This window comes from Umbelopsis ramanniana (genome assembly GCF_025399195.1).
Source record: "Umbelopsis ramanniana AG unplaced genomic scaffold K450scaffold_16, whole genome shotgun sequence".
Taxonomy (NCBI): domain Eukaryota; kingdom Fungi; phylum Mucoromycota; class Umbelopsidomycetes; order Umbelopsidales; family Umbelopsidaceae; genus Umbelopsis; species Umbelopsis ramanniana.
The window spans coordinates 57,903-82,621 of record NW_026252102.1 but is presented as its reverse complement, the minus strand read 5'-3'; the positions used below and the strand labels follow the sequence as shown (position 1 = coordinate 82,621).

The 24,719-nt window shown below is 43.6% G+C and overlaps 13 protein-coding genes across 13 annotated transcripts; 5 read left to right on the top strand and 8 right to left on the bottom strand.

Annotated features, from left to right (window-relative positions):
- Positions 1-67: 67 nt before the first annotated feature.
- Positions 68-349, top strand: K450DRAFT_172596 (uncharacterized protein; the record flags this gene model as incomplete). The annotated part of the gene is made up of 2 exons (XM_051584159.1): positions 68-153; positions 217-349. The coding sequence occupies 2 exons, from the start codon at positions 68-70 to the stop codon at positions 347-349; spliced, it is 219 nt and encodes a 72-aa protein (XP_051446163.1).
- A 343-nt stretch (positions 350-692) lies between these two features.
- Positions 693-2,504, bottom strand: K450DRAFT_233373 (uncharacterized protein). Its single transcript, XM_051587742.1, has 3 exons — positions 2,314-2,504; positions 1,951-2,250; positions 693-1,872 (listed from the first exon to the last, which is right to left on the bottom strand). Exons 1-3 carry the CDS (start codon positions 2,360-2,362, stop codon positions 698-700), a joined length of 1,524 nt encoding a protein of 507 aa, XP_051446162.1. The 5' UTR covers positions 2,363-2,504; the 3' UTR covers positions 693-697.
- Positions 2,505-2,538: 34 nt separating this feature from the next.
- K450DRAFT_270348 (uncharacterized protein) lies at positions 2,539-2,953 on the top strand (the record flags this gene model as incomplete). The annotated part of the gene is made up of 4 exons (XM_051592961.1): positions 2,539-2,571; positions 2,639-2,690; positions 2,767-2,838; positions 2,916-2,953. 4 exons carry the CDS (start codon positions 2,539-2,541, stop codon positions 2,951-2,953), a joined length of 195 nt encoding a protein of 64 aa, XP_051446161.1.
- A 134-nt stretch (positions 2,954-3,087) lies between these two features.
- On the bottom strand, positions 3,088-4,827 carry K450DRAFT_233354 (uncharacterized protein). The gene is made up of 2 exons (XM_051587741.1): positions 3,245-4,827; positions 3,088-3,164 (listed from the first exon to the last, which is right to left on the bottom strand). The coding sequence occupies exon 1, from the start codon at positions 4,469-4,471 to the stop codon at positions 3,452-3,454; it is 1,020 nt and encodes a 339-aa protein (XP_051446160.1). The 5' UTR covers positions 4,472-4,827; the 3' UTR covers positions 3,088-3,164; positions 3,245-3,451.
- A 1-nt stretch (position 4,828) lies between these two features.
- On the bottom strand, positions 4,829-7,768 carry K450DRAFT_233348 (uncharacterized protein). The gene is made up of 11 exons (XM_051587740.1): positions 7,540-7,768; positions 7,424-7,459; positions 7,307-7,311; positions 6,946-7,221; positions 6,859-6,884; positions 6,645-6,780; positions 6,240-6,569; positions 6,101-6,162; positions 5,979-6,034; positions 5,634-5,907; positions 4,829-5,550 (listed from the first exon to the last, which is right to left on the bottom strand). Exons 1-11 carry the CDS (start codon positions 7,543-7,545, stop codon positions 5,102-5,104), a joined length of 1,656 nt encoding a protein of 551 aa, XP_051446159.1. The 5' UTR covers positions 7,546-7,768; the 3' UTR covers positions 4,829-5,101.
- Positions 7,769-7,781: 13 nt separating this feature from the next.
- Positions 7,782-8,910, bottom strand: K450DRAFT_233346 (uncharacterized protein). Its single transcript, XM_051587739.1, has one exon. It carries the CDS (start codon positions 8,884-8,886, stop codon positions 7,948-7,950), a length of 939 nt encoding a protein of 312 aa, XP_051446158.1. The 5' UTR covers positions 8,887-8,910; the 3' UTR covers positions 7,782-7,947.
- Positions 8,911-9,879: 969 nt separating this feature from the next.
- On the bottom strand, positions 9,880-10,552 carry K450DRAFT_172657 (uncharacterized protein; the record flags this gene model as incomplete). The annotated part of the gene is made up of 4 exons (XM_051584160.1): positions 9,880-9,953; positions 10,020-10,096; positions 10,160-10,243; positions 10,332-10,552. 4 exons carry the CDS (start codon positions 10,550-10,552, stop codon positions 9,880-9,882), a joined length of 456 nt encoding a protein of 151 aa, XP_051446157.1.
- K450DRAFT_233335 (uncharacterized protein) lies at positions 10,260-11,195 on the top strand. The gene has a single exon (XM_051587738.1). The coding sequence runs from the start codon at positions 10,709-10,711 to the stop codon at positions 11,186-11,188; it is 480 nt and encodes a 159-aa protein (XP_051446156.1). The 5' UTR covers positions 10,260-10,708; the 3' UTR covers positions 11,189-11,195.
- A 44-nt stretch (positions 11,196-11,239) lies between these two features.
- On the bottom strand, positions 11,240-12,469 carry K450DRAFT_233331 (uncharacterized protein). Its single transcript, XM_051587737.1, has 4 exons — positions 12,292-12,469; positions 12,142-12,214; positions 12,020-12,076; positions 11,240-11,947 (listed from the first exon to the last, which is right to left on the bottom strand). Exons 1-4 carry the CDS (start codon positions 12,352-12,354, stop codon positions 11,292-11,294), a joined length of 849 nt encoding a protein of 282 aa, XP_051446155.1. The 5' UTR covers positions 12,355-12,469; the 3' UTR covers positions 11,240-11,291.
- A 553-nt stretch (positions 12,470-13,022) lies between these two features.
- Positions 13,023-13,947, top strand: K450DRAFT_233328 (uncharacterized protein). Its single transcript, XM_051587736.1, has 4 exons — positions 13,023-13,282; positions 13,357-13,433; positions 13,501-13,624; positions 13,697-13,947. The coding sequence occupies exons 1-4, from the start codon at positions 13,229-13,231 to the stop codon at positions 13,799-13,801; spliced, it is 360 nt and encodes a 119-aa protein (XP_051446154.1). The 5' UTR covers positions 13,023-13,228; the 3' UTR covers positions 13,802-13,947.
- Positions 13,948-16,043: 2,096 nt separating this feature from the next.
- K450DRAFT_26497 (uncharacterized protein) lies at positions 16,044-17,753 on the bottom strand. Its single transcript, XM_051592783.1, has 5 exons — positions 17,638-17,753; positions 17,458-17,571; positions 17,336-17,387; positions 16,519-17,276; positions 16,044-16,449 (listed from the first exon to the last, which is right to left on the bottom strand). The coding sequence occupies exons 1-5, from the start codon at positions 17,659-17,661 to the stop codon at positions 16,132-16,134; spliced, it is 1,266 nt and encodes a 421-aa protein (XP_051446153.1). The 5' UTR covers positions 17,662-17,753; the 3' UTR covers positions 16,044-16,131.
- Positions 17,754-17,878: 125 nt separating this feature from the next.
- K450DRAFT_233315 (uncharacterized protein) lies at positions 17,879-20,416 on the top strand. The gene is made up of 5 exons (XM_051587735.1): positions 17,879-17,926; positions 17,995-19,017; positions 19,109-19,366; positions 19,432-19,571; positions 19,643-20,416. Exons 1-5 carry the CDS (start codon positions 17,910-17,912, stop codon positions 19,984-19,986), a joined length of 1,782 nt encoding a protein of 593 aa, XP_051446152.1. The 5' UTR covers positions 17,879-17,909; the 3' UTR covers positions 19,987-20,416.
- Positions 20,106-24,397, bottom strand: K450DRAFT_233314 (uncharacterized protein). Its single transcript, XM_051587734.1, has 12 exons — positions 24,267-24,397; positions 24,095-24,203; positions 23,712-24,028; positions 23,218-23,647; positions 22,806-23,143; positions 22,382-22,723; positions 21,884-22,319; positions 21,544-21,817; positions 21,192-21,454; positions 20,750-21,122; positions 20,493-20,679; positions 20,106-20,416 (listed from the first exon to the last, which is right to left on the bottom strand). Exons 1-12 carry the CDS (start codon positions 24,368-24,370, stop codon positions 20,221-20,223), a joined length of 3,369 nt encoding a protein of 1,122 aa, XP_051446151.1. The 5' UTR covers positions 24,371-24,397; the 3' UTR covers positions 20,106-20,220.
- Positions 24,398-24,719: the final 322 nt, after the last annotated feature.

Genomic DNA, 24,719 nt, shown 5'->3' with positions numbered 1-24,719 from the left:
CTGCATTCCGACTCATTGCGTTGATTCCAATCCATCTCATTCCACTTATTACGAACAGTTCGAGAACATGCTTGGCAAGATAGTTCATTTCACCGCTGATGCTATTTTGATATCCGCAGTGCTTGCTGGAATCAAACGAAACACTGGACTTCAGTAAGTTGTGCCAACGTACCAGCGCATTGGAAAAAGTGAAACTTACCATCGCCCCCATTGCAGACCTGCCACCTCCAAAATTGAAAACAAAGAACTTCGATCATACATCGACAGATACTTGGGCGTAGGTGAATGGGTTTTAGATACTACTACCGTCTTGATGAGCAACTCGTCGTACTTTGAGCGAAAGCACTAAATTGTATTTAATGAAAACTGAATGTAATCATATTGTTTTGCCCAACTGGACCCACAAGGTTTATTTCATTTTGTGGTGTGTGTTGTTTTCATATGTGAAGCGGTCCTTTTTTTCCCGAAAGTCTGTACCGCCTGGCAGCTTTCAAGAATACAACTATATCTCAGAAGAATTTGAGCATGCTAAAGAGACTAGTCCGGGTTCAATGCGCAGCTGGTGTTCATGACAAGATCTGCCAGAAAGGCTAATTCGTACGTCGAATAAGTTATATATTTATTGGAGCTGATAGTACAGGCGAGTTTAATAATACAACAGCACTAGACTGTATACTTAAATTCTAAATTACAGTATTTAAAGTACGAACAAAAGTGTGAAGACAGTGACTCCAGTGACTGCAAGAGATGAAGCCTTGTTCATGCTGCCAGAGAAGAATGAGCTGCCAGCTCCAGTGGCTTCAACACCAAGGACATCGACATCCAAGAAGGCAAAACCAGCAACAGTAGCACTGCCATTATTCAAGGCAGAAAGAGTGACGGCTAGCACTGAAGTTCCATTGGGAGAAGCTCCATTCCAGATCCAATTGTCAAGAGGAGTCAAGCCTCCTAGGACTTGCTGAGATGCTTGGCTAGAGTAGTTACCAAACGTGACATTGGCAAAGTTCGTTTGGTTGCTGTACTCCAATCGTCCTTCAGAGTAATCTCCAATGGAGACACCATACGTTTCGTTGGTCTTAATAGCAGCCACAACATCTGCAGAGGTGGTGCTGTTGATATCTGTAGCAGTGGGCAGAGTGGGGACGTAGGAAAGAACCTGCAACAAGGCAAGTTTGTTTGCTTGGTTGACAGGCTGATATCCATGAATGGAGAATTCGTACTCGGCGGAATTGGGTTCGTAGGTTAGGGCAAAAGTGTTGTTAATTTGAACATTGGCGACTCGGAAAACGAGACTGGCGTTGAATGAGCTGTTGTTAGACGTAGTGATGACCGAAGTTGTTTGTCCTTCCAAGTACGTCAGAGATGCATTTGCTGAGCTAGTCTTGTTGGAAATTTGGATTGTTGACCATCCTCCCTGCAGAGGAATCAAGTTCGAAATAGCTTCTCCATCATCAAGCACACCATTGTTGTTTGCATCGGTGAATTCGACCAGTTGCCAGAAGGTCAAGCGGTAAGCAAAATCGGCTGGAGTGGCACTAGCGTCGGACGATGCGTAAAATGCTGCGTCCAGTGCAGGTCTTCCAGTGCTAGTGAGAAGACCATAGGTAAAGTGATAGTTGTTGTCATCGGCTGTATAAGCTGTTCCATTGATCATCACATCTGCACTGCCGGAATTCTGTGAGGTAAGCTGTGGGGCGTAGTAGGCTCCACTTTCGGCATTGTATCTTCCATACATCGTATGGTAGCCACCATAGAATCCAATTGGAATGATAGCCCAGTACAAAAACGCTGGGTTGTAGAAGCCGTACCATCCATATGGATAGCCATATCCGTAACCTCCTCCGTAAGTGGGATAATAATTTGTGTAGGTGCCTAAAAGTAGAAAATGGTTTAATACACAATTATATCATCCCTGCGTTATTTTTTACTAGGCCAATTGGCTTAACGTACCTCTTGTATTAACGGCCGAGGTTCCTACTGTAGATTTGGAGTATGATCCATAGCCTCCTCGTGCATACCCAGTACTTCCACTAGGAAAGTTATACGTTCCAACGTTGGACACAGACCCGGTCTTGGTTCCGGAGAACGTACCACTACCGCCGCCAGCTACTTTGCCGCCTGAGCTGGTTCCTCCACTGGTACTTCCTCCACTGGAACTTCCACCGCTTTTACTTCCACCAGAACTTCCTCCAGTACTTCCACCGCCGCCGCCTTTACCACCACCACCACCCCCGCCTTTGGCCAGTGCAGCTATATCAAGTTATGAAGGTTATAAAAGAGTGCAGTGGGGGGAGTAAGACGAAAGATACCAACCTAATATCAAGTTGAAAAAGACGACGTAACGAAAGATTGTAGGCTTCATTTCGAAGATTATAAAAGTGTAGTTGTGGAAGTTGGAATTCTAATGGAAAGAAAAAAAATAGACAACTTATACCACCAGGTTTTAGGTTACAATTTCGAATACCAGTGAAATTCCTGGGTTTCCAAAAGGCGGCGTTAGCGCAGCAGTCCACTTCTTTTACCCGAGATCAGCAATAAATGGCAGAGGCTGATAATCAAGACCAACAGCAGGTACTTGGCATTAAGGCTTACACTGCGTCATCTGACACCCCCTTTCTTACTTGCATTGCGCATTTAGAGGTTGAAATCAGCCGTATGGTATACTGTGGGTCGGATTGCCGAAGCTGAAGGTACGCAACGCATTTGCGTAGTTACGAAATAACGTTTTGCCCCCGCAGTCTAAATCCAACGTTACATATTGCACAGCTGAAAGTACTGGGAAAACGGCATCCCCACAATTCATTGCCTCGCTGGCCGATGTCGTTTACAAACAAATTGGTAAAAACGTCATCAAAGTGGGCTGCGGTCCTGACTATATACTTGTATTAATACATTATTTCTTTGGCCTTTGATAGAGACGTTGGCCATGGACGTGGAGATGTTTGCACGGTGAGTTTTACCGCGCCTTCTTTTTTCCCGGTTACATTATTGTCAGAATGGACGCGTGGCTAAGTGTAAATATTTCCAAATTAGCCATGCGAAGCGGTCGACTGTTTCGATGGAAGATGTGAAGGTTGGTACTTCTGTATGACGTTACGTCACATTGCGCAGTGGACCTAACTTTATACCCCCTTTAGCTATGTGCACGAAGGAATGATGGCCTGGTAATTATATATGATGGCATGTGAGCAAACAATGTTTCTAATATTAATTGCAACGGGGGCTATTTTTTTTTCGGGTTTCGGTTTTATGTGTGCAGTATGCTTTGATTAGTGAAGAAGCAAAGGAGATCGCTAAGAAACCAACAAGATCAAGACGATGAAAGGAAAAATAATTTGGTGGAAGGAGCGAAGTGTGAATTTGATCACTTACAATGATGTATACTATGTGGCATGCAAAAAATAAAAATAAAAACTTGTAAATAACCATATGCTTTTTAAACCAACGCGCCTCATGCCGGACAAGGCGTTGGTGAGAGGATAAGCTCATAACCGTTCCTTCGAATTCCCGTTTCCATGAGGAATCGGTCAAGGTCGAGCTCTGTAAAATCATCGTCGCTACTTCGGCGTATGTCAGGTATCTGTTGTTGGATTCTGGCCATAACCGCTAACGAGTTCTCCCCTAGTTCATCGTTCCAGTTGTTATTGACCAGCCGGATTCGGAAATCCTTTATATACCCAGTATTGGCGGCCAACCGAGCGAGAAACTTGGACGACAGGGCAGACAGATCATCTTGGTATAATCGTACGGTTTTCAAGTACGGCATTTGTTGGAGGATGTGGGCTATGAAACTAGAATCGGCACAACGATCCAGAGCCAGGTCTCGCGTATTCCTTAAGGCAGCGAGCGTGGCACTGCCAGGTTGCATCTGTTGCAGGACGAGGGATGTGACTTTCAATGATTTTATAAAGCTCGCTATTTGATGGTCGTAGCCTTTCGCACAACAGCACTGGCATCGTCGTTGCGGACAGTAGGCTGAAAAGTGCACCACGTCAGGTGGACACGGTACCTCGATGTCACGTAGGAACTGGTTTATACAGTCCTTGGATTTTCCAAAATCGGCATCGAAAATAATTTCCAAGCGTTTTATGTGGCAAAGCTTGAGCACCGTTTGTATATCGTCCGCCGCACTGTCTTTAGCACTCACAATCGAATGGAAATCCAGCGTAAAGCTCGTGATGTTTATCTTCTCCGAGAATCCTGATCGATGAACGGCTCGGAGGAACTTCACAGCTCTCGCTCGATGACGGTATTGACGCAGAGGGGTTTTCCAATTGAGCAGTTTCACCAAGTACTGAGCGTCCTTGCTGTTAAGATATCGAAACGCAACGTACATCCAGGAACGGTTGACGTAGCCTGCGTTCAATATTGCTGCACATCCGTCTAAAGGGTCGAGATCGGACGATACTGAAAGGTGGTAGAAAATTTCATACAGCAGCTCGAGCGGTAACCGACGAAAGCTGCAGCTCATGGTGTTCCAAAGTGGAGAGAAGCAAAAGGGAAAATGGAAGGGTGCAACGGCCCTGGGAGGATGGCCCGAGATATAACGCAGTACACTGCAGTAGGATAGTCACAGGTTCCTTGATTCAATGTACGCGTTAGGTCAGGTCGGTCCGCCAGAACATGAGATCGTCTGCCACTCAAAGGACAGGTGACTACGGCCCAACAAACACCAAGTTCCAATCTTTCCAAGTCACACAAATCTTTGCCTATAGCTTGGCCAGTCGGGACCACTGGAACGGGGTGGCCCGAGCTTCTTGGCTATCTGCTGATATTTTTCATATTATTATTTTATATAGACCCATTATAAATTATTATAGGATGTAAAATATAATAAATTTTTTTTTGCCAATAGCTTAACGCCGCCGTGAAATAGAGAGTGTAAAAACGTTTTTATGTGGTGAGGTAAAGAAAAAAAAAATGCAAATCAAGCGTATTAAGTGCACAAATTACATGATTATCAGAAAAAAAAAGGGGGTTGGGTGGGGGAGGATATTACATCGTTGGGTTGGTTCTCTTTTTGCAGCGTAATGTCCTTGAACATACATTGAAGAAAAAAAAAAAAGGATTAGGGAAGAGCACATATTTTGCCAGCTCAGCTTTAAGTAGTAGATGGGGATGGTGATGGTACATTATTTTTGAGTGGAGTAAGTTCCAACTCTTCGTTATTGACGGCGCCTTCATCAGCAACTCTTTTGAGAGCTCCTTCGATGGCATTTCCAAAGGACGTTTCTCTGTTTGAATATTTTTCGCTAAACTTCATACGTTCAAGCTGAGCGAGGGCTGCCGCGGCGGTGGCAGGATGGTGCACTCCTAGGTCATCATCTTTCAGCTGACCGCTGAATATCAAATCGATCTCTTCCAGTGACTTTCCTTTTGTTTCAGGGAACTCGAGGTACACCATCAACGCCATCAGGCCGCAAAAGATGGAGAAAACAAGATAGGTTCCCCAATGAATGCCACTAAGCATTGGTGGTGCCAGTTGACTGATGGCGAAGTTAAATAGCCAATTTGCAGCGGTGGTTATACCAAGAGCTTTGGCACGTAATCCTGCATATCAAACAGAAAAAAAATCCATCAATATACTGAGCCATATGAAAACATAGGTGTTTGCCATCCCCTCCCGTACTTACGTTGCGGATAAAGTTCGGCGGGATAAATCCATCCAACGGGCCCCCAACTGTAGGCATAACAGGCGACGAAAAGGTATAAGAACACCATGACCACTACAGTTGAGTTTCTGGTGAATAATAAAGAGAGGGAACCGGTGCCTTCTTGTATTGGTATGTCATTTGTAGTTCCGTCAGTTAAACCGTGTGTAGCTAATACGATGGCCAAGATGAGCATACAAGCCGAACAGGAAATTGCCCCAGATATTAAAGTTGGGCGTCGACCCCATTTATCAATCTACCAAAGGTAAAGAAAGTGTTAGGACCGAATATTTCTTTGGATATGGCCTGCGACTCATGCATACTTACAAAGAAGATGGTGGGAATGGTGGCAATAACATTGACCATGCCGTCCACGCCATTGGCTGTAAAATTTCAAGTTAGTCCATACGTATAGGATTTCAATAATGGGTAATGCCATGAATTATTACCAAATAATGCAGCAGTAGTGCCAGATACCCCAGCAGATTGGAATATATCAGCGGCGTAGTAGCTATTGGAGAATACAAGATTTTAACATATTAGCAACGTCCAAGATCGGCTTATTCAAATGGTACAAAAAAAACTTACACAGCAACATTGATACCAGTGAGTTGTTGAAAAATTTGTACAGCAATTCCTAACCAGATTCTCCTTCGATTATGCTCATGGCCAGAGCGAAAGATTTCCCAGTACGTTTGCGAGGTGTATTTTTGTTCAAAGACGACACTTTGCTTGATTTCAGTAAACACCATTTGAACTGTTTGGTCAGAAAGACTACCGTTTCCTCGGAGGAATGCAATGGTCTTTAGTGCTTCGAGATCTCTGCCTTTTGCCATCAGCCAGCGAGGGCTATAGGGCATGAAAATCATTCCAAACAACAAGATGAAAGCTGGGATCAATCTGATACCCATTGGAAATCTGAATGGTGGTGGAGATGTTCAATTTTATGCACATGGTAGGTGGGGGTATCACCAGAGTTGCGGGTTTGCTTACCTCCATGAACTGGAGCCTTCCCAATTTATCGTACCATAATCGATCCAAAATGAAACAGCAATTCCCACAGTGATGGCAAACTGTTGCATGGTGATAAGTCGTCCACGAAGTTCCTTTGGAGCGATTTCTGATTGATCTGATCCGAAATAGAAAGAGTTAGTTTTATGCCGGGTTGAAACATGAAGGAGTAATCAATATGAACGAGGTTATTTACATAGAGGGACAAGCATAGACAATTGGCTGGAGGACGAAAATTTTAGCGATCAAGAATAATGTCGCTCTAAAAATAACGTCCACTTACCCAATGCTTAGACCGCCGATAACACGACCGACAATCATCATACTAGTATCTGTAGCAGCTGTTTGAATGACGGATCCAAGAATATTGACTGCTGTTCCAATGATGATGGATCGTTTACGGCCGATGTAGTCCGCCAGCGGACCCGAATAGAGTGCTCCAACGAAAGCACCGGCCATTAGTACAGACACGAGCAATGTTTTTGAGATTTGGTCGTTAATGAAGCGATTTTGAAAGTCTTCCATGAGCAAGCATCCTGACAATACGCCAACGTCATAACTGGTACAAGAGGAAAAATCAAATCGATGAATAATCAAAAGTCTATATCAAACCAGGGAACGGTTGGATGAATAAGGACACATACCCGAACTATAAATAGGGTATAGTTGAAGGAAATGAAAAAGAATAGAGGAGAAGAAGTAATAGGGTTAGAACGTCGAGATTCAGAAATTGTAAATTCCGTGGGTAAAGGCATTCTCACCAAGAATCCTCCAATGGCCGCAAAACTGGAAATATTCAACAAAACGGGAAAAGATTAGGGTTATTTCGAGGCCGAATACGGGTGGCATACATCAGCCAAGTAAATGAATAACTTGCCAGCATACAATCCAGACATTTCTATCTGGCCGATGTATCAATGTATTTTTGATGAGCTGTGTGGTTGTGCGGTGCAAGTTTGGCTCCGACCTACTGTCTGGCATAGCCATGAGTGTCGTGCCAGAACTGCTTTCTGTTGTTGGTTTTGAGTTATTGATGGCGGAAGATATGGTTGTCAATGCGGAAAATGACAAGGCAAAGAGAAAAAAAGTTGGAAGAGAAAGTAAAATTCGAGGAAGTTTACGTTCTTGTTCACAGACCCCCACACAAACTTTTTTCTCCAATGGCGCTCAGTGGCGGTTCGTCTGCTTGAGACCGTCCAAATCAGGCAACACGGTGAATTTTCCATGCCTGTTTGAGTGCGAATATAGTTTTGTTTAATTTACAATGCTAATTATGAAAGGAATGCTATAAAACAGTGACGTTATTGGGAACCTGTACAGTGTTGTTGAGAAAATCAAGGTAAATAATTCCATCAACGATAGTATTATTCATTAGAATAGGCACACTGTGCATGCCCAACGCATATTGCCCATTGGCCGGGTCGTATGCCTGATACGCTTGCACTGATATTCGGTGCTGTGGAAGAAACTGCGAAAAGTTCATGGTCATCTGGGACCACCGATGTGAAGGAGGTTGATAAAATACGTAGGTGCGATAAAATGCAAACCGATCTGCCTGTATGAGGCTCGCCTTGGTAATCTCTGCAGCAGCGTCCCAGCAAGCCAAATGAACGGGGTTTCGAGGCCCGTCAAAATCAAAGAATCCTGAACTACAGTGATGCAAGGCGTTTGGGTATTGCGCATGATTTGCCAAAATCTGTTTTTTCACGCTGTCTTTCAGCTGATCGTACAGGTCTGCCGTCCAAGCTGCCGGAGTTTGATAATCGTGCAGGTTCATTAAATGGATTTTGTCGGGCGGAACGTTTAAAGCGGCCATAGATGCGAGAAATTCTTGAGTGCGAATTCGTGAAATATCTTGATCATCGAGAGGAAATGAATGATTGGTGTTGTGCCATTTACAATAGTGTAAACCTGACGCCATATTTTGCTGCAAGTCGTGATTTGCACCGTCTGATATAAGATGAACCTGTATTGGTATATTGTTGGCCACATCATGAGCTATAGACAGTGCAAATGCAATAGCATCATCATCTTGGTGAGGTATATAATATATTGATACTTCAGGGCGGTCGATTTCTGCTTGTAACGTAGCATAAGTGACGGGTTGAGCCAAATTTTTAGTGGTGTATACGATAACGATGGGTAATAGGATAAGGAGGCACACTGCCAATGAGCCCAGGAAAGTGAAGAGAAGCTTTCGCCAATAAAGAGGCTTTTGCTTCATAGCGTGTAAAACGACAAGAGGTATTAACGAAGACGAAAGGAAGAAGAGAAAGAGGAGTTTGCATTGTTGTAGCGTATCTCTATTCTTTTTTTGTTTTGCAAGGTCGACCGATCGACTTGCAATGATTGTGGGTGGGACCAGTATATAATTCTCTCCCTTTCAAGGGTACTGGCCACCAAACTAATGTAAGCATTTACGTACTTTATATTACACTACGTTTATTGTTAGATGATTCTCTTACTGAGCATGGTAACACGTACTGAGAATGCTGAAGTCAAAAACCCGGTATAATGAAAAAAAAAAAAATTCACTGGTCTGTTGACAGGGTCATTCTCCAGAATGGAACTCAGATCCAGCTGAAGCCAAGAAGAGGCACCAGCTTGTCTTTAAATGCATGATGTGCACCTGTTACGTGCGCGCCGTGTCATGACTTCACTCCACATCCATCATGTTAGACATTTCACTCAGCCCTGTGCGTAGTTCAGTGTAACATATTGACGATGCTCTTTGCCCTGAGATACGATGTCATTCCGATACACTTACCAACGATAAACAGTCCAATGTCGGTGTGCAATAGGGTGGTAATCGAGCTGAAATGGCGCTGCGGAAAGAAACGCTGCTGCGTCTGGGTTTCTAACATTCTCCCAATATTATCATGCTTAAAAAAGACGATGAGCACAAGCCATCGATTGTGATACAGGGTGCGCTGTAACCTTGATTGTAGGACGGACCGACCATTTTAAAGCACGGGCAAGCATTGTATGAATTCCATTCAAAGTTTGATTAGTGTTTTATACAATCCTGACGGCAAATGTCTTGATCTTTCGGCGTCGTGTTTCGCTGAATTTATAACATGGAAGGTTTGAAACATTTTTTGGCTGTTGAAATTGCCAAACGCTACCGAACACAAAGCAAACTACATCGATGGTGGCACGAAGGAAAGGAGTACCAGGCATAAAAATCTAGGCGCATTTTATAGTACAATTTACATCATCACTTTTGGTGAGCATCTATATGGAAGTCCTTGAAGAAGAACTCAATTTCTTGGCGGGCATTTTCAGGTGAATCTGAAGAATAGAAGAATCTTTAGTAGATACCAAGGAACACTCATTACCTACAGGAGAAATACCCACCAGAACCGTGAAAAGAGTTTCGAGTGTCTGTCAGTCCATAGAGAGCCCTGAGGGTATCTGGAGCGTTGATCCGGGCTCTAAGCTTGGCGGTGAGAAGGATTGGCGCTAAAACAACATGTAGCACACTTCATTTACAATACCTTACTGGGTGTGTGGGTCCGATCAAAGCTCTCCAATCCTTGATAGCGTTTGGTGAAGATAGTACCAAAGCCATAAATGGCCCACTGCGAAAACCAAAGTGTATCAATTATGAGAGGCCGATCATAAATCCTACATATAGCCTTAAAAAAAACACGTCAACTTTGCACTAACCTTGTCATATAGCCACACAATCGTTCGAAAAAGAACTTTCCTCGATGTTCTCCGTAAAAAGCTTCGGCATCGGCTTGGCTCCATAGCAGCGGCTTCTGCTCTAGAACATTCAATTCGCGCGCACGAATGGTGTCTATGATCTTTGGTGGAAGTAGTGGATTGGCGCAAATGTCTGGCTTTAGTAGCGCTAGCGTATATTGTAACGGCTTACGAGCAGCCATTGGATTTTGATTTCAGCGTACGAATTCGATTGTTTTAACCGAGCTATGAAATCTTGCAAACCGACTTTTTTCGTTCCTTTTTTTTTTTGGGTTTGAACAGGCGCTGTCAGAACACCGATTTTCGTCCCCTCTCCTGCATTCATAATCATCGCCTCCATGTCAACGGCAAATAAGACCTTTGTTCAGCTTTTTACAAATCCACTTCCTTCACTAGACGAAGCTAGTCAGCTTGTGGCCAGTGACAGCGCAGGCGCCATTTCGACTTTTAGCGGCACGACGAGAGATCACTTTCAAGGCAAGCAGGTACTCAAACTTGAATACGAAGGATATGGACCAATGGCAGAAAAGATACTACAGCAGATTATTATGGAAGCAAGGGACAAATGGGAAATTCAACATGTACTCGTCTACCATCGACTCAGTGAGGTGCCAATTGGTGAAGCTAGTGTCATTATCGCCGTATCTTCCGCTCATCGGAAAGAAGCAATGCAAGCAGTAGAATATCTCATCGACGAGCTGAAGGCAAGATGTCCAATCTGGAAGAAAGAATTCTATTTGGATGGTAGTGTTTGGAAAGGAACGTGCGAAGGTTGCACGTCAGATAGAGAGCATCGACATGGGCACTCTGTGGCATGAACCAACCTAGATGTCATGTTAAAAAGGAATTTCTTATTGTAATTGTAAACGGATATTGGGGGGGTTTTATACATATCAATATATTGAAGCAATACACGGGTTATTAGTTTACTTCTGTTCTCATGTCACGTTCATTGACGCGAGCTTCTTCCCATAAGGTGGCACCAGAGCATGCACAGACCTTCTTGACATTTTCAAAAGCACCAGCACTTCTGGCCACGATACCGCAGAGGACACCAGCTCCACTTGCACCGTCCCATTTACTCTTACTTGAGCTTCCTTTGCCCAAGTCATCTTCGCCAGCAGTGATGACCATACTTCGGCCAATGATGTCCCAAACCTTGACACGTTTGGATTCCAGGACCAAGTCGCCCCATCCGTTTTCTTCAACCTCAATATTGCCCAGATCACCAACATGTCCACTGTCTTGATCACCATGGTCAACGTCGGTAGGATTATAATGATCTCCACATGAGTCGCATCCTCGGGATATATCGCCTAGTTCGTGAATATGGATGCCATGTTTTCCTGGTGCCAATCCTTGAACGGTTACGTCGATTAAACAGGTGTCGTTATCAATTTGGACAAATCTTGCCAGTCCTTGTTTGCTAATTTCAGGTAGTTGCATGGGGTTTTCGTTAAAACAGTCAAAGATACAGACAGCGGCGCCGGAATGAGCACCATTGGCAACACCTTGACCACGGACAATGACTGATCGGCCAGACTGCTTCAACGCTCGAGAAATTTTCGATGGGGCCGCTAGGAAGGGAAATGAATTGGCCATTAGTCAGAGTTTACCCGTGCGGCTACATGGCGCAAACAATCATTTACCTGTGCCTTCGACCAGGACTCGCTGTTCTTTCAAGTCAATGTCATACGACTTGATACCTGTTGAATTTATGAATGAGCATGATAGTTTCCTCTACCAAACAGTTTATGAAATGAGTTCTTACCGGGAATTTCCTTCAAAACGTTGGTGATATCGTCCACGCAGGATTGACAGGTCATGTCAACCGCGAATTCCGTCTAAATCGTCATAATACAGGAACGACAAATGAGTATTTAAAAGTTGCAGTGATAGTAGATACCAAACTATTATTTACCTTGAATGCTGGAGTAGATGCCTGAGTGGAGTTTGTGTCCATGGTAGAAGAAGATTGTCCCATTATTACAAATCAGTGTATTCGGTTGAAAACTGGTCCGACTGAAGCGGGGATGCCGACATGGGCGTGACTGACTTTTTCTCGACAGCTTGTTGTCGATCTTTCGTCTTTGCTATTAGGCCGATATATTCCTGCTTCCAACATGAATCTTTAGGCGTATTACAAGAGGTCTGATCAATGAAGACCAATAGTCTGACAGCTTCTCCGTCGCTACACCAATAAAGCGATTATGGCATGTGCATCACTGGCTATAGTCTGAGTGGCCTTGGAATAGTAACGCGTTCATTGCTCTCCAAAAATCGTTCACATGGCAGCTGTCCTGAGTCGCTTCATTCATATCTAAGTTTTATAGCAAGTGCAAAGCTGGAAAGGCCAGTATATTTTCATCTGAGCCGTAGCCAAGCAATACCGCCAAATTCAGTTCGCATGAACGATGTTTCGCTTGACATACGATTCGATAATGGTATGTATGTTTCGAGTGTGGTGAGGCCATTAATATCGAGATATAGGAAAAGGAGAGGAAGAAACAATATGAGACAAGAGCCGAGGGGCGCGCTAAATGAGCTATTTCTGCGAATTACGTTCCCGATATGGCCGATGTCAGAGTCCTAACAATGAAGATAGGAACTGCAGGAAAATAGAAGACAAGAAAAAATGTTTATGATGTGTCTTAAAGAGAATAAATTAAGCTAATGGCTTCATACCTAGCTTCGATACAAGGTATCTGCCATAGGCAATGAAAGTTGGGTTGGGTCGGGATTGCTAAGCCACAGGCTCTGGTGAGGGGTGGGCTGGTGGCCCACTCGGGATTTCGACCACAGCGCGCTTAAAGGGAAAGTTTCTGTCAGGACCAAAGTCACACATCCTCTCCATCACAATGTCCAGCAGTTCAGCGAACAAGAAATTAAGTGAAGCCGATATCACGAACCAGGTACAGATCAATCTCGATGCATGTTTTTACCTTGTCAGAGCTAGATTATTGATTACGCGTACGGCTACTTTCAGTACAATCAGTTCAAGTCCGAACTTCAATCTATAGCATCCAAGATTGGAGAATTGGAATCTGAAGTCGAAGAACACAAGTAAGGAACCCAGGAACTTAAAATATGTATCATGAAGGAACTATTGGCTTACTGTGTATTCGTATAGACTTGTCATTGACAGTATATCCCCACTTGAGGCTGACCGCAAGTGCTTCAGAATGGTTGGTGGTGTTTTGGTCGAACGAACTGTGAAGGACGTATTGCCAGCTCTCCAAACCAACTTTGATGGCGTAAGTGGAAGAAGTGGGAGAGTACACCCGAGGATAGTGATTAATAAGCCCCGCAAACCAAATTCTCTTTAGATCCAACAAGTTATTTCATCCTTGCTGCAAACCTATAAGCGAAAGGAGGAAGATTTCATTGCTTTCCAGAAGAAGCACAACATTCAAGTCGTTTCAAGACAGTGAGAGATGGATAAAATTTTAATATGACAGCATAGTAATTGACAGTAGTGGTACTACTGTTGAACAGGTTGTTTCACAGATACAGTACATGTTGTGTATAGGCACGAGTCAAAAGAAAAAGTAAAAGTAAAAAAAGAGAAAAAAAAAATACATTTATAGATCCATAAATAAGTGATCCAGCGGGGGTAAGAATGAATGAACTGGATCACATGCCTGATTAACACAGTGTAGTGGATATAAGTTGATGTGGGTATAACTTATGCGCATAGCAAAGGTGTTTGGTATGATGTGTAGATCAAGATGCCATGGTATCGCAAGTCTTGATGCTAAGTTTGAAGGTTGGATTTGAGGATAAAAAGTTCTTTTTCGAGATCACTGAAAAGACATGGTTAGAAATGGCAGATTAATCCCTACAGTAAGAATACTTTCGTAGCATACCTGGCGAGGTGTTGCCAACTATTCCGTTCCTTGACCGCTGCTTTCAATTTCCTCTTTATCTGATCTTCAGGAGTTGGGTGCGCTGGTCGATGATCCATGAGTAGACCGTTCTTTTCATTGATCTTGAGAAGCTGCTCCAGTTCTTCATTGAAGGTTTGATATAAGATTTGATTCTCGTCAATGGCATCTTGGTACATTGACTGGATAACATCAATTTCCACATCCTTCTCTTTTACTTTTTTGATTAGTTCATTTTGCGTGAACCTAAGTTCCTCATAAGAGGCTAGCAAGTGTTCCCAGCGCGATGAAATATCCAGTTTAAGCGTATCTGCCTCGGCCATGGTCTTTTCCATCGTTGATATCCTCGTCTCCATTATTGATGCCGCTTGTCGGTGTTGCATCCATTGTACCATTTGGGACACCTTTTGCTCAATGTTGTCTCGTTTCTTCATACCACTACTGCTGCTGGTGGTTGATAATGTGCTGGTTCGACTATTGATCGTCGAGAATATGCTCCCTGGTTCAGAAGAATGAATACTGGAAGACATGCTCCCTCGACTCGTGGGTCGTACAGGTAGGCCGTTGTCCGGTATGGAACGAGATAATAGTTCTCCGTGGGCATCAACATTGGGCAAGTGAAAAGAAAGGCTTTTTGGGCGCTGGCGCCGAGTGATACTTGTTTGTAGACTGATGTTGTCGCTGGTGGTATCTCGCATGCTGCCCGCTAAAGCCGGATTGGAGGTTAGGATGATACCTTCGTCAAATTCAAAGTCGCCTTCAAATATAGCATTGGAGGTAGCACTTATGCCGCTTGACTCCATGGACTCATCTATATCGGAATTGTTACTTCTTAACGAAATAACCGAATCTGCTGAAGTTTTGGAATTGACAGTGCTGGCGTAAGAGTTCCTTCGCGTCAGACGCGATTCTATGGATTTGGCTATATCGCTGTTAGAAATGGTGCTTTTAGGTCGTGGTCGCGAAGTACTCAATGACGCTGTTGCTATCGGCAAATAGGAAGATGCCGCACTTAAAAACCTGCTAGAGGACAGGGTTTGCGAAACGGTAATGCTTTTACTATTTCGCCTTCGAAGGGCAGGCTGGGCATCCGACGCAGCTCTGTATGCATTGCTGGCTTTCATGCTCCAATATAACACTATCATGGTGGGTAAGGCTTTGTACTTGTCAAGAAGACAATAGCTAAGAATCTTACTTACAATTTGTAAATAACACATCCCGAAAATAGTAGCTTTGAGACTTGTGGCTGCTCTCATCATCTATCGTGTGTTTGAAGAATGTTTTGCTGCGCATCCATAATTTATAGCAATCGTTGCTAAGCGGTTCGACCATGACTAGGATCTGTGGGCCTCCAGGAATATCGGTGATGCAGCGGATGTCTTTCTCAGATAGATGAGTTACGTATATAATGCATAAATTATTCTATGAAGCAAAGATGTTGAAGTTAGTAGAGAATTTTAACCTCCAAGATGAATAGGTTAAAGGAAATCAAGTTACCTTATGAGTAGCAAGAGGGTATTGGTCAAAGGAATAGATGTTACTGTAAACATTGCATCCATTCCATTCTCGATGATACGTAGCTGCTACTGCATCGCATCGTTGTACACTGGCTTTGGATCGACCGAAATGTTTGACAAAGGTACTTTTGGATTGAACGCTATCTTGATTATTAGCAACCGTGCTGAAATTGACTTCGCTCATACTGACTGCGTACAGCCGGGTAGGCTGCTCGGTAAAGTAGGTTGAAGAATCCTGAGTAGCGGACGGTGAACTAGGATTGCTTCTAGTCAACTCTTTTCGGCGTACTCGGATTGCGAACGAAGACAAGATATCTGTGATGCTCAACTTAGAAGAAAAAAACCAGATGATGTTGGTATCTATAGACAATTACCTTGATTGCCTTGGAGTATTTCGACATCTCCAAGATTGATCCAGTCTTTAAATTTGAGCTGTTTTTCCGATTTGAGCGTATTCTTTTCCAATTTCTTTAACAACACCGATTCGAATGCAGGAGATTCGTTTCCGAGCCCACATAGATCCAAGCCTCGGACTGCGTATGCAGGACGTCGAACGATCATCAGCTTGTCGGTAAGCAGGAAGATCGTAACAGGTCGCTGGGGTCGTAACGTTGCGGGGTCCAGTTCAACTGCATCCAGATGAGATACCAATGTTCGACTTTGGCTGATCAATGTAGGCTATGAAATGCATGCGTAAGACTAAATATGAACAGTTTGGTGCATAATCTATAAAGGATAAGAGCTTACGGGGCAATTCAATATGGAGCGATGCATATTGAAAAAAACTTTGGCAAGTTTCGTTGGAGAGTCATCTGCCAGAGTTGCGATCTCGTCAGCCTTTTTCAAAGCAGCAATCAATGATGCATGGTTTTTATCGGATGGGTCGGTGTGTTTGAGTATCTTGGTCAACAACATGGTGTATCTGGTTATGCGTTGGCCGGGCTGAGCAAGCATGCTATAGAGAGTATGACCGCCAAGACGGGTGTTTTGGGTGGCAGATTGAAGGAAGAGTCTGTAGTTGTAGTTGGTTTTGTGTTCCTGAGCGTTAATTTCTTGGGCGGCGTCAACACCTTGCAAGAATTTGGTATAGCATTCCATGTGATACAAGTACTTTGCACAAATATCTCCAAACACTGCTTCTCGTGTGGATCTCCAGATCAGCAACTCGCTCAGAAAACTTTTGTTGACTTCCAGAATCTGCTCCACGTTGTTGAAAATAGTGTTGCATTGATAAAGTCCTATGATCAGGTTCTTACTATTCTTTGCACGGAGACGCAGGGGTTTGACTATAATATCACAAAAGGCAGTCATATTTGAGACATAGTTCTCCTCAGTTGTAATAAGCTCGTCCACGAGGCTATCGCGTCGTTCCTCGTCAGCGACGAACTCCGTGGGCAATGCACATGGATCGATGGTTACTCGATCGGTCTTGAAGCTATAAGGGCCGTGAACTGCCGAGTCACCGATATTGTTGACAAGAGCTTGATACTGCTGCCGATCTTCGTCTATAAAAAGAAGTTAGAGCCAATTGCAGTGTAAAATTTGAGGGCTCAGCGTAACTTACGAGTGGGTGCTGTCAAACATCTATCGCTTACAACGACGTCGTAGTGTTGGCACTAGATTATAAAAAAAACAGGTGAATCGGGAGTAGGGTTGAGTATCAATTATCGCTGCTTTAAAACATACTAGTGGTTGGGCATTGGAAAAGCTTTCTTGTCCTCTATTTTGACTAATAATTATGTTCTGGAGCGGTTTACACTTGTATACGTAGCCACTTTCTCCGAGACTTGATCGTAGGATCTAGGGGTAACAAGATGAGATAAAATAAAGACGTAGATCCAGAAGGGTAGTATGAACTTTTCGAACCTGGAAATCGTAAGAGAGCGACATTAGACTAGATTGAGTTAATCGCAACTAGTTAATTGTCAAGACGACATTAAAGCAACGCTAAACAAAGGTGGGCTTGCCGAGCGACCTTGTGTTCAGCTTTCGGATGAAAATCCGAAAGGTAATTTTATGGTACATTTTAATTTCAACTTTGTTTTGATGACATCACTTTGGAAATCACCAAGCTTTGCGCTCGGTAGCTTTTTAAAAAAATCCAGTTGCCCTCTCGAACATCTTTTTAAGAGGTAAAGATGGCTACTTTGTCAAGGTGCGTCTCCCATGAACCATGTTTTGAAAAGGTTTAAATAACAATGCTAAACATCCATTCTTCTATAGTTTACTTCCAAAACCACAAAAGCAGATTGATCGGCCAAAGCAGACCAACAAAAATGAACAGCAATTCAATCAATTGATCAGCCAGAGAGCAGGTCACGAAATACCTCCCTATGGCCAAAGACAAGGGTTCAAGCCACGAACTCAAGAAGATTTTGGAAATGGAGGCGCTTTCCCCGAAGTTCACATTGCACAATACCCACTTGACATGGGCCGCAAGCAGGATGGAAGAGCTAACGCCAATGCAGGAGCTTTGACTCTACAAGTTGATGCAGAAGGAAAAGTAAAATACGACGCTATTGCACGACAAGGACACGGTCAAGATCGTGTTGTCCATTCACAATTCAAAGATTTAGTCCCGTTAAATGAGCGAAAGGATATCGATGTTGAGAAGTTGGTTATGGACAGACCAAGCGAAGAAGAAGTACAAAGCGTTGCAGAAAAGACTCGAGCCGCTCTGGAGAAGATTGTGAGCGGCAAGATATCAGCAGCAAAGCCTAAAAATATTGTTCAAAACACCGGCGCCAATACAAACAAAGCACCCACCTACATTCGATATACACCTGGTCAAGGTGCTGGTGATGGTCATAACTCAGGCGCTAAGCAACGCATCATCCGTATGGTCGACGCTCCTGTAGATCCAATGGAACCACCTCAATTTAAACACAAAAAGATTCCAAAGGGCCCAGGTTCACCACCCGCTCCCGTCTTGCACTCTCCACCTCGTAAATTAACCGCCAAAGAACAAGCAGAATGGGTTATCCCGCCATCTATATCTAACTGGAAAAACACCAAGGGTTATACCATTCCATTGGATAAGCGACTTGCTGCAGACGGACGCGGTCTTCAGGAAGTGACCATTAATGATAATTTCGCAAAGTTTGCCGAAGCTCTGTATGCCGCCGACCGACATGCTCGTGAAGAAGTCAGACAACGAAATTTGATGCAGCAAAAGCTTGCACAAAAGCAAAAGGAGTCAGAGGAGGATAAGCTGAGAGCTTTGGCTCAAAAGGCCAGAGAAGAGAGGTAATATTCGCAACGCGAAATGCAGTGTCTTGGTGATAGCATATCTATCAAAAAATGTGAATTTGTCTAACATTGATCTCTCTTCACACAGAGCTGGTTTGACGTCCGCAGCAAGCGGCAGTTCATCAGCTATGCCATCCGCACCTTCAAACAGACCCACTGCAGCATCCATGAACATAGATTATGCATCATCAAGTGGATCTGATAGTGAAGCAAGCGAAGATGAAGGGGATGATGCACAAAAGGTCAGAGAACGTGAGGAGCTCCGAAGAGAGAGACAAAAGCAACGAGAACGTGAATTGCGTATGAGCAAGATGGGCACTGAGGCCCGAGCGAAGCATTTGGCCAGGTAAAGAAGCGGTAAAACATATCAGGTTTTAATGAACTCTTGCTTACCATGTATACGTGCAATAGAGAACAAGGCCGTGATATCTCAGAGAAGATCGCACTTGGTTTGGCCAAACCAACTATGAGCAAGGAAAGCATGTTTGATTCTCGACTCTTCAATCAATCTGAGGGTATCAGCTCTGGCTTCCGTGGTGGTGATGATGAAGGTAACGCCTTTTTCAATATGACTGATAGTAAGTATGGCATTGGCCTAACCTTGACAATTTGTTGTTTGTAGCATACAATCTTTACGACAAGAAACTGTTTGCTGGCGGATCTTCTTCAATCTACCGTCCCAAAATGGGAGCTGACAATGATTACGCTAACGCTGAACAACTGGAAGAAGCCATCGGTCAAGACAAGTTTGGACTTGGAAACCGTGGATTCAAAGGCACAGATGGTGGCCAAGATGTTCGGGGCAGCGGGCCTGTCGAGTTCGAAAAGGAACAATTGTCAGCTGCGCAGAAGAAAAAACCTGAAGGCGATGTGTTCGGTCTCGACACCTTCTTGAACAAAGCAAAGAAAGGAAAGCGAGGAAATGAAGATGATATAGATGAGGATGATAGAAAGAAGAGAAGGTGATCCATTGTAGTATGTTGCTGACCGTTCGACTTTCTTCCTGCTTATGCAGTCGTTAAATAAAAAGTACATGCCTCATGCTTTGTAATTATAACATTTTACACTGTTTAATGAAAATTGACAAATGATCCTGCTTTTCTAACGTGTTAGGTTATAAACATAAAATGGCTCGGAATAAGTTTCTTCTCTTTTTTTTTTTCTTTGGTACACGCAATGTATGGTTGGTCTGGTACAATTTTAATGTATTCGCACCATTATTTCAACCAGCCTGATCACATCTTCAACGCTAGTTTCAAGTGGGGTACCCCATTTGGAGCCATCGACAACCAGTTGCATTTGGTCTGAGTTGAAATCCAAAAAGGTCTCGATGAGATCGCCGTCAATGAAGTTACGACACTCGCCAGTTCGTTGATCGTTATAAAAGGTCCTCCATCTGGTACAAGCAGCAAAGGTTATACGTGAGTATTTGGGATGAAGCTACCCTAGGGAATGTCATCAAAAACACTTACTCTTCATATTTTAAACCACCTACTCCATGGATTACATGGGTCATATTGTATTGAAGTTTTTCAAGTAATTCGTATGATTCCTGAGTGATATTTGCAATGACGCCAATGACTCCATTAATGGTACCGTAAAGAATGGACGACAAGATCGGTGATCCTTCCACTTCGTTCTGATTCATAACCAAGGATCCTGTACCGCAGGTAAAAATGGTTATTTAGAAAATGGCTTCAACGAACATCATGCTACACCTTCCACGTACCTTTTCTGAATCGATTGACAAACTCTCCTAAATGGAACTCGCCCATGACTTCTAGTTTTCTACGTTCCTCAGGTGTAGCACCACCAGCATTGCGCTTGAGCGTGAACAAATTGTATCCTGTCTCAGATCCGATGTACGTGTCTTGATCAATCATGCCAACCGAAGTCATCCAGTTTGCGTTGTAGTCTTTTGCTACTTGTTCAAGAGCTCCGTCAGAGTACATCAGCACAGATACTGACTCCATGAGATCTCCAACAACAATGAAATCGCCTCTGGTCTCGATGTAGAGTGCAACCACATTAGAATGGTGGGAACAGTGCAAGGATAAGTTATAGCTGCCGTCCTCTTCTATCCTCAACTGGAAGATTTCCACCTAATTTCAAAAGTTAGGGGTTGCTCCAAATTGATGGATTTATATGAATTATCATAGGCTCGTTCTTACCTTTCCATTGATTCCTGCCAACAGTTTACCATTAAATTCTCTCAACACATACGGCGCTCCTCGAACCTCTAATTCAGTAACCAACTTGAGGTGTCGCGTAGGCAATACCGAGAATACGCGAAGATGACCCTTATGAACGTTAGAATCTTCTGGCGTGGGACGTGCAGTACCGACGACATAGTATTCGTTTGAATCAGCTTCGAACGTCAGACTGATGATAGACTCTATTGTTTCGTCTTGATCCAACGCAAAGCTGTCTAGTACTAAAGGCATTATGTGTAGAGCAGTGAGTTCAATGAGCATACGTATACTGATGGCATGAATGGGATTTTATGTTACTGATATCCCTTACCTTCAAATAGCCGGTCATCGAGGATGCGGAAAAACCCAAGGGCTTGCTCATCACCGCTACCAGCATCAATCTGAATCTTGAGTGTGATGATACCGAATGATCGAGAACTTTCTTGATAGGCGATACGTCTTGCCATTTCCTTGTCAAGACCAATTTTGGATACATGCAACTTTTGAATCTGATCTATTTTGCCAATGATGGTGCTTTCATCCGTGTTGAGCACCACTGAATTGGGAAACGACTCACTATTGAAAGAGACCATGTAGTTGACTTCCTACTCAGAGATAGTATGTTAGCTCTGTGAAAACGACATGATAGTGGAGCATCAGATGAAACCTACCTTCAGATTAACATTAGAATACAGCAATTTTTGATTTTTGCTATAGACAACAGTAGGTCGATCTGAAGCAGCAAAGATGTTGGTTGTGGTACCAGTTTTGAAGGTTTGCAGAACAATTGGTTGAGTGCCTAGAGCTATTTTCTTTCGCTCGACCAGACTGGATGTATGTTGATCAAATTTGAAAGAGAAAAGTTGTCCGTCACCAGATGCTACAAACAGGTAAGGGATGTCTTCCAGAGTTGTCATCAAGATAGAACGAGGTATAGATTCTATGCCAAGGCTTTCTTTGACCAAGGGCTTGAAATCTGGTAGCGAGAGGATGCGTGCAGTAATGTCTGTCCAAAGGCCCACAGCAACAAATTGTGATTTTTCTGAGCATTCACTCTCAAACGGGGAGATGTCAATGCATGCAATTTCATATTCCAGCTGAGTTTCTCTGTCAGGTGAACGAAAGGTGAGAATGTGGTGAATGCCGTAGATGTAATCGTCAATACCTACCTAATTTTAACCAGTTTATCGCCTTGTACTTCAAGTAAAACCAACGAGCCGTTACCATAAGATAGAATACATTGTGTGCCATTCAAACAAGCTACAGTGATAGTTGAGCCAGGTTCGTCCGGAATCCATTCGTCAATCAATTTTCCTTCTGTTGAGCATCCTGACAGTCGTACGCTCACTTCTGTGACCTGCACTAGAAGGTTACCAGCTACATTGCCACAAGCGACTGTACTATGGGCCATGTCAAACCCGGAAAACTGCTCAGCTTCTTCCAACTCTGAATCGTTCAGATGAAGTACGCGAGTTTCGCCAATAAACGAGAATACGATGGTTTCTTCGTGCCTAAGCGAGAACAACAGAGATTAGAAGACCAGTCATGCTTAATTCCGTTGCAAGCTACAGCTATACTATTCTTTTCACTTACATAGAACCGTATGAATCAGCCAATGACCACAGACCTTTAACACCAGGCATTTCGAGAGTCGCTTGCTCATCGATACCAACACCATTTCGAACAATTCTCAACGATCCATCTTTACCAGCACCAGAGCAAGTCACAAGTTGGCCTTGACCTTGCCTTTCGAGATCGACAATGCAGAAATCGGTGATGGGGGCCATGTTTGGATACTCCTCCAGTATTTCAAGATAGGAACCTTCATCATTTTGAACATTGTGTAACTGTACTAGTTGAGAGTCGCCGGAAGATGACCCAATGTAGGCAAATCCATTGTCCAGATAGACGATGGACGAAGGAGTCGACACCTACAATAAGAAATTGTTACAAAAAAAAAATTAAGTATGCAATGTTAATGGAGGGATGTATCCGATCCAAATACCTCGCCAAGTCGCTCAATTTGCAAGCCTGCAAGCGCTCCACCTTGAGAAATCAAAACAAGGACATATAAATGGCCCAGATAGTCAGCCAATAATATTCTCGTTCCATCCTCATCTATCAAGCCGTATGATCTAATGACAGTTCCTTCTATGTTGATGCTAATGGGAGATCGGTCAGGGTGGATGTAGGTTATAGTTTGCTCGCCGATAGCTAATGCTCCTCCAAGGGGTGCAGGTACGGCAATCAACAAGTTTGCACCTGTTTCCACCTTTGCTCGGAAATTGGATCCGCCGGCTTTGTCCTTACTCCTCAGATTGATTTCGTATGTCTTTACGTGGCGCGCAGCTCGGGTATCTTCGTAAAGAATCATAAGAGTAGGGGTTTCGACACCGTGAAGCATGACCGAAGACAGTAGGTTGACTTCGTCGATTCTATAACAATGAAAGATGAATACGCTTACGTGGTAGGGTAACACGCTGTCTTATGCAGGTTTACCTGACATTAAAACCTTCTCCGATTTCACCTGTATGTCGGCCGACAACGTTCTTCCCTTTTGATTTGGGAGCCCTTAGACTTGAAGTCTCCCCAGTGGCAAATGGAAGTACCTTGACAAGACCAGCGTACATAGTCAACACGATTGCTTTGCACTCTGCATCGATCATAGCTCGCATGCCGCAATTTAGAGGGCGGGCGCTTCTATCTCTCACATCCCCATTAGCAGCCGTAACGATATCTTGGGTAGCCGGATTGTAAGTCAAGATACAGAACGTGTTTCTTTCTGTCAATATGAATAATGAGTCCGTAGATACGTCCTATCAGTGTGTTAGAGTTTGTGAAAAATCGATCGACGGTTTGCGAAGCATACCAAGATATCATACAGGTGGGGAAAATATTTCCATAGCCTCAATGCGGCCGTAGATTCCAAATTCAATGACAGGTCGTAAGCCGTCGGGCGTCAAAGTGAATATCTCTATCCTCGTTCCTTTACTGCATAATGGTGAGATTGCGTGTCGGGGCGTGCGTCAGTAAGTAACGTGGAGCAGAAATTACCTAATTATCAAGTTGATTTCGTCGGAGGAGGTGAATCTTCCCTTGACGGCGAAATGCACCGCCGTGGGCTTTTGAGCAGTGACCACATACTGGTAGACACTCATCGCTTTGACAATGGGCCGTGTTACGGGTATAGCCACTTCCTCTCGGCTGGCTGCCAACCTAAGCAGAAAGCCAGTCTCGCAGTCCACAGTCACAATCGTGTGAAGCTGGAAGAGCACGTTTTCCGGACAGGATAATGCCAAGTTTACCACCAAAAACATTTGAAATCATAGAGTTGAAATATCAAAAAATACACACAGATTGAACAGTGGCAAAATGCTTCTTTACTTTCTTATTTCAACGTCTTTACAGCAATGAGAAGGTAGAGAACCAATCCGCTTGCTGTGGCATCATTTGATCTCAGCCAAATTTTTTCTCAATTACAGTGCCTGATTAGGAATCATCCACTTT